Source organism: Sinocyclocheilus rhinocerous, unplaced genomic scaffold (assembly GCF_001515625.1).
Source record: "Sinocyclocheilus rhinocerous isolate Xijiao unplaced genomic scaffold, SAMN03320098_v1.1 scaffold591, whole genome shotgun sequence".
In the NCBI taxonomy this organism is placed as follows: Eukaryota; Metazoa; Chordata; class Actinopteri; order Cypriniformes; family Cyprinidae; genus Sinocyclocheilus; species Sinocyclocheilus rhinocerous.
This window is the reverse complement of record NW_015641476.1, coordinates 1,270,711-1,277,832: the sequence shown is the minus strand read 5'-3', so window position 1 is coordinate 1,277,832 and position 7,122 is coordinate 1,270,711. Positions and strand designations below refer to the sequence as shown.

Here is a 7,122-nt window from a genome sequence, read left to right as displayed (position 1 = left end):
CATAAATAATGGAAATCCCACATGCAAGAGAATACATGTGACAAGCTAACAGCCATTCAAAAGCATACTGTAGAAAAAACTGCTCTTATCCTGGCTGCTCTGGGATAAGTGAAACTTTGTACATAATATGGTTATGATAAGATGCCTAGCAGATTACAGCTGAAACTTGATAATGACTTAAGGAATACCAAATGTGGAGCACTGATTTTGTTTGTCAGTTTAAAAAATGAAGTTTAATTTGAAGCAACTGCTCATCTGGTGATACCTAGAAAAATGAAAATACAAACAAACATTCCTTCACCAACCTATACTTGAATTCTCATCTATAAAGTTTTTTTTGTTTTATTAAGTTAAAGAAATTAAATGTTTTGTAAATCAAATGTAATTATTACATATATTAATTATGCTGCACAAAAGATGTTATCAATATCATAGGACATTCACAGAACTGGCAGTCCATACCAGAAGGCTTTACAAGGCAATATGCACCAATAACATTAATATCAGAGATGCGGATTGGAATTAACAATCCGCATTTAAGTAACCCAAAGGTTGCAGGTTCGAGTCTCGTACCGGCAGGGATTGTAGGTGGGGGGAGTGAATGTACAGCGCTCTCTTCCACCTTCAATACCATGACTGAGGTGCCCTTGAGCAAGGCACCGAGTCCCCAACTGCTCCCCGGGCGCCGCAGCAAAAAATGGCTGCCCACTGCTCCAGGTGTGTGTTCACTGCTGTGTGTGTGCACTTTGGATGGGTTAAATGAAGAGCACTAATTCCAAGTATGGGTCACCATACTTGGCCACATGTCACTTCACTCACGCTCACTTCACTTACAGAAAGCTCCCAACATTCTCTGCAACTCTTGAGTCTTGCTGAAGAGGGCGCTACAGCAGCAGATAAATATCCAACCAAACGCTATATAACTGTACTTGTACCCACATACAATCTCTTGTAAAATTATGTAGCGTGATGCTATTGATGACAGACCCACTGCAGCAGATGTAAATGTAGCGTTACATGCGGTTGCAATCTCTTTAATGACAGGAAGTGTGGCTACATATGAAGTTGAGGGGGAACTCACAATGTCTCCAGGTTGTCCAGCCCATTAAAGCAGTTTTTTCCAATCTCCTGGATCCGATTGTTGTGAAGATGCCTGCACAACATGGACAAACAAGATTTTAGAAGCGATACTTAGACATTCGTTGGGGTTCTAGCCAATAGGCTGATAATTATTTTGATGCTATGAAAATAAATGGACAAAATTTAAATTCTATACTTTTTTTGTCTAAATTAATTAAAAATAAAATATATATCAGGTATAACGTTATAATATATCATATAATATGTGAAAAAGAGCATGAAAAATATATTAATTTTGAGTTTTTCTTAAGATTACATTTCACAGCAATTTATTAATTAAATTATAAGCGATTTTAAAGATTAATTTTAAGTGTGCATTAGATGATGGCAAAGGTGAACTAAATATAAAAATAAGGGAAATGAGCATGCATTAGGGCATTAGGGATGCACCGATACCGATATCAGGTCCGATACTGCGCTCCTGTACTCATACTCATTAAAATGCCCCGATACCAAAAAACGATCCTGCACAGCATGTGAACAGTGCAGTGTCCAGATAAAGAATCACCGACAACAGAACAAACATGGAGTCATTAGAGATTAAGTATGTCTACGAAGTACATGTAATTAATATAATGTTAAACATTCAATATTCATGCCTGTATAGCTGATTTGCGCGAGCTGATAAGCAAAGCACACTGAGTGGATTGAGCGTGCAGCGGCACAGATGAAATCGAGCTTGTCGAGAGCAAATATCCTTGTAAAAAAGCTTGTACAATACATTTAAACAAGTATAATTAAGTGTAAAAATATTTGAAGGAAATCTGTTTGCTAAATGAAGCCAGTTTTTGGTTTCTGAACCTAATATTTTTTTTTAATTACCAATGCTATGAAAATACAAGTATCGTATCGGCAAGTACAAAAAATAAAAGTATCGTATCGGACTTGTTCTGGAAAAAGTGGTATCGGTGCATCCCTAATAAGCATATAGTGAATATAATCTGAGATGTAAAACTAGTTTCTGCAGGTTTTATGAAGATTATTATTAAGACTTTTATTAAGGTTATTATTGAAGATGTATTAAGACTTTTTATGACCAAGTAAAGAAAATTGAAGCAATAAATTGAACGGAACACAACCACATATAATAAATCGAAGGGAATAGAAGAAAGCTTCATTACTTTTAGATTCATAAAAAAAAAAAAAAAGCATGCCTTGAAAACCTCTGCTCTTAACCAGTAAAATACTTCACTGTACCTTCTGATTACACTGCAAAAAAGTGTCTTCCTCAGTAGTGTTGTCTTGTGTTTATGTGCAAATGTCCAAAAAAGATTCTTAAATTGAGATTCATTTACTCGAGAAGCAAAATAACATAAAACAAGTCTTGTTTTATCAGAAACTGATTAAAATGAAGTGAGTTAATGATTAAAACATTTAAAATCTTTATCTAAATTCTTATCCCATTGACAGATAAACTCACAATTTCTCAGAAAACAACTTCATATGTTCAATTTGCATCTCAAGTAAATGTATCTTGATTTAAGGATGTTTAGATATTTGTGTTGGAAAACAAAACAAAAATACTCAGGAAGACATTAATTTTTTGCAGTGAATGAAACATTTAATGCCATGACTTTATAAATGTAAGGCTTTCTGCTCCGATTTAAGACATTTTTAGGCCATAATTTGTGGAAGGGCGAATTAAGGCTAAGACCAACAGAAACCCTGTAAAATAATACATCTCATCTGTGCAGAATTAATTTTTAAATTTATAACTGTTCAGATGACAAGGGATGATGTCTATTTTGCTTGAATTTTCCAGTCATTAAAAAGATGCACTTCTCAGCAGAACACCAACACAAACATATTCTGTCCCTGGAAGTCTCTGAATGGATAACTCCTCAGCCGTTTTGCTGAGCACTTCACCACACAGGTCTGTGTGTTTGTTCAGTCTACTTAACGGATTAATTGGCCTCCACTCCTAAGACAAATATTTTCCAGCATCTGGAATGTAATTGGTAAATCAGACCCACATAGAAGCTTCCAGAAGTAAGGCACAGGGAGCAAGAGAGAGAGAGAGAGAGAGGGTCTAAAGCCTCTGTTTGACTTTGCAAGACACAAGGGTCCATTTTGCTTTTCCCTGTTTGCTCTCTCTAAAATCGCCCATCCACGCCACTGTTTACTTGCATGTGCAAGTGTATTTGTATGAGTGTTTTACGAGCCGCCTAGGACTACAGTTAGTGTAGTGCATTGATGGATTTAACTGACGTGTGTTAAAGGGCAACAAGGGAAGGTAAATTTATCAGTGTTAAAAGCAGGATCTTATGAATTCCTCTAGTGTGTGGGACCAAAATTGCAAAGTACTCACAATACAACCAGGCTGGAGAGGTTGGCAAAGGCATTGTCGGGGATGTGTGTGATCCTGTTGAGGGCCAACGTCAGAGCCTGCAGGTTACTCTGGTGCCGTAGGGGCCCAATGGGAACCTCAGTCAGGCTGTTGTCATCCAACCAGAGGTGCCTGAGCTGCTGCAGATCCTCAAAACTGTCCTCAGGCACTGACGTGATGTGGTTAGCATCCAACCGCCTGCACAGATCATGGAAGAGGTTCACTAAACTTGATGCGGATAGAGCACAAATGAGTCGAAACAGACACTTCTACAAATACGCCACCGGGTGAGCGTGCATATTGGGAATAACAGTGTGCTATCAAGTAGGTGCTAAAACATCAGTTAGCACTCAGTTTCTGAACACTGTGCTGTTAAAGATACACAAGACATTTCCATGATCTCACTGCACTGGCCTCCCTTTTCACACAGTCCAGGTGGGATCCTCAAAACTGGCCCCACTAAGGGGCCCTTTCAATGGGTTTATGAGAAAAGAGGACCACACCTTCCAGGCCTGAGGGCTAAAATGGTTAAAAGATCTGACTCAGAATGGATATACTTATCAACAAGTGTGAGTTGCACAAGACCTCAGAAGACTATGAATAAAGCGCACAAGTCACATGGAGAATTTTCTATTTCTATTTTCTAATCTAAGTTAGGGCACTGAGATTTGGAATGGGAGCTAATCACAGGGAGGAGGGTTTGATGGGTAATACTTGTGGGGTGGTGACTTCCTGTTTATGAATGGCTGACACTGACTAAGCTCTACTCTCCCTCCCCTGAAGATTGTACAATTAAAAACACAAAAGACTAGAGCATGTGTAGGTGTAGATCTCAGTTAGAACAAGAACTAAGATTTATAACCGTGCCATTAAGTATGGGAATACACACACAAACACACACACACACACACGCACACACACACACACACACACTCACACATGCTCCGTTACCAGACTTAGTTAAGCTGTCTAATGCCTACCTAGATTTCCTAACTCAAATAGAACCTCATAAATGACTGAACTGACCTGACGACAGCAATTACTTAACCACACTCACCAATTTTCAAAGGCTGTATCTGTGTCCATCTAATAAAAAGGCGTGATGATTTTGGAATAAATTACTTCAAATTCATCATCGTGCAAAAAAACAAAGCACAAACCTTTGTACCAGGTTATGTTATGTTGAAACACTCAGTGCAACTGTAGAAGTCGGACACTCAACATGTCATAAACTTTGACATTAACACAAAGGTTAAATGTGTAACTAACACTAACGGGTAAAATATAGTTTCTTTGTACAAATGTAGAGATGATCATTCAAAATTTGCAAAATAAGTTGTTCATGTGTTCTACAACCTGATCCAGCACTTACATTTTTTGAAATGACTGGCTGGCTTCTGGGAAACGGACCGAACAACTCTCCTTTTACTAGCCTCTTAAAACACCTAGTATAATCCGAATTACATGTACCACAACACCAGTTTACCATAATCTTCAGAATTTTCCAAAAAAGGAGGTTTGTATGTCACAGACATACAAAGTAAGTTTGATGGCTAAAATGGTGAATAACAACAAGGCTTCTCAGTGCAGTGATTTGACTGGGTGATTTGATTTGGATGATCAGTCATTTATCTGTTTGTTTGGTCAACTCTATAAACCATACAAATAGCATTCCTCTTGCAAAGCACACAGGAGAATCCTTTCAATTGATTAGCATTTAATTAGTGATTGCTAAGCTAATAACAATACTCTATTAAGCATTAAAAACGCATACTTTTTTTCACCTGATTTTGGGGTGTTCTATTTTTAATTAGACCAATCTATTTCTATTGACACTTTTCAGCGTTAAATCTTTATTATATTTACAGTGCTGTGTGTCCACCATCTTGGATAGACTTTTCACTGAGCTTGTCTCAATTGCATTCTATGCAAATGATTCATGCTCAACACATCAGGAACATGACGCCTTAAAATGTTACATATAGTCAGATCACTATTTGGGAACAGAAACAAACAGTTAGACAAACGGTGAGGAGCTTATGAATGCCTCTGTGTAATGGAAATATATTACAGAGGTCTTGTGGATCTACCAAATGAAAATATAAACAGCTCATAATTGTTCACAATAGCCTTGCCTGGAATAGTGTGTACAGTGTACTTTAAGCTTAGTCTTTGGGGGTTAAGAAAAAAAAAAAAATATATATATATATATATAAATGCTGTTCTTTTGAACTTTCTATTTATCAAAGAATCCTATAAAATATATCATGGTTTAAACAAAAATAGTGTTTTCAACACTAATAATAATAAGATTAAATGTAACTGATGCTGAAATTTCAGCTTTGCCATCACAGGAATACATTACATAAAAATATATTTATTTAAATGGAACAAAATTATTTTTTATATTTTGGAATATTATTGTACCAAATGAAAATATAAACAGCTCATAATTGTTCACAATAGCCTTGCCTGGAATAGTGTGTACAGTGTACTTTAAGCTTAGTCTCACTTGTTAAATAAACTTTTTGTGTTCTCTCAGGCCATTCTGAGAAAAGAGGACTAAAGATTGCACATGACGAGTGAAAACTTCATGCATGTACTGTTCTCTTTTTTTGTCTGAGTGCAAGTCGGAAAAGGAAAACTAAAAAGGAAAACTTTTTAGGACTGCAAGGCATTTGTGAACTACAGTGAGAGATCATCTAAACTGACGTGTGCTTTGGATATGAACTCTGGCTCACTTTTGGCTTTGGCACGTTTAAGAATGTTTAATTCTCTGCTCTACACAGACATGAAGCTCACTCAATGGGCATAATGTGGGGTCTGTGAGTGATACGTAAACTGAAATCAGTGAATGAATGACACAATTTGGCATTCACAGTCCCTTATAGTTCTATCCAAAAACGGACGGTTAATTTGTGACTTGAACTGAATCACAATTCAGAAGTGGACTCAGGTGGCTCTTATCTATGGAGATACGGATCTGTCAGCTGCACCTGAAGACTGTGCATGCTGCTTGTTTTGAACATACAGATCTGGGCATGTCCATATCAGTCACTGCCAAACCTGAGTGTGCACACACTGACAAACACATATAGTACAAGATTCACTGAGATTCAAAAGGGTTGGGTGGTGTAGATGAGAGAGACAGAGAGGATATTAATTTAAGATGTATATCTACAAGGAAACATTTGGCCACAGGAGCTGTTGTAACGTAACACATTTATTACTTTGTAAGCATTTTCAGATCATAGCTTCAATACTCAAGAAGGATGAAGGATAATTGTTCACGATAATGAATTGCTCTTTGGTCTGTTAACTAGGAAAGCACAGAATTGACTTTTGAGGTTAGAAAATCACAGATCTTCACCGGATCACTGCAAACTGTGGCATAGACGGCCACTTGAAATTATAGATGGATGCAAGATTATAATTGTGGTTTTGGAAACTGTTTGAGTGAGGAGAGGCAGTCATATTTCCAGAGTATATCCAAGCATCAACTGCTCTAACTAGGGATGCAAAGAATGTTGGCTAGCTGAAATGTTTAAAAAAATGTAAAAAAGGAAATATATATATATATATATATAAGTCCACAGCTTTATGATAAGCTATGAAATCCTTATAATCAAGTGATGATAAACTTACTCTTTGTAAAT

General features: G+C 36.9%; 1 protein-coding gene across 3 annotated transcripts in view; it reads right to left on the bottom strand.

Annotated features, from left to right (window-relative positions):
* The window catches only part of LOC107755070 (leucine-rich repeat-containing G-protein coupled receptor 4-like), a 66,952-nt gene that overhangs the window by 11,511 nt on the left and 48,319 nt on the right, over positions 1-7,122 (bottom strand). For all 3 annotated transcript variants that reach the window (XM_016571722.1, XM_016571723.1, XM_016571724.1), the window contains 2 exons: positions 3,449-3,664; positions 1,082-1,153 (listed from right to left, as the gene is read on the bottom strand). In XM_016571722.1, the coding sequence (XP_016427208.1) occupies positions 1,082-1,153; positions 3,449-3,664 (288 nt within the window). The remainder of the gene's footprint in view (positions 1-1,081; positions 1,154-3,448; positions 3,665-7,122) is intronic.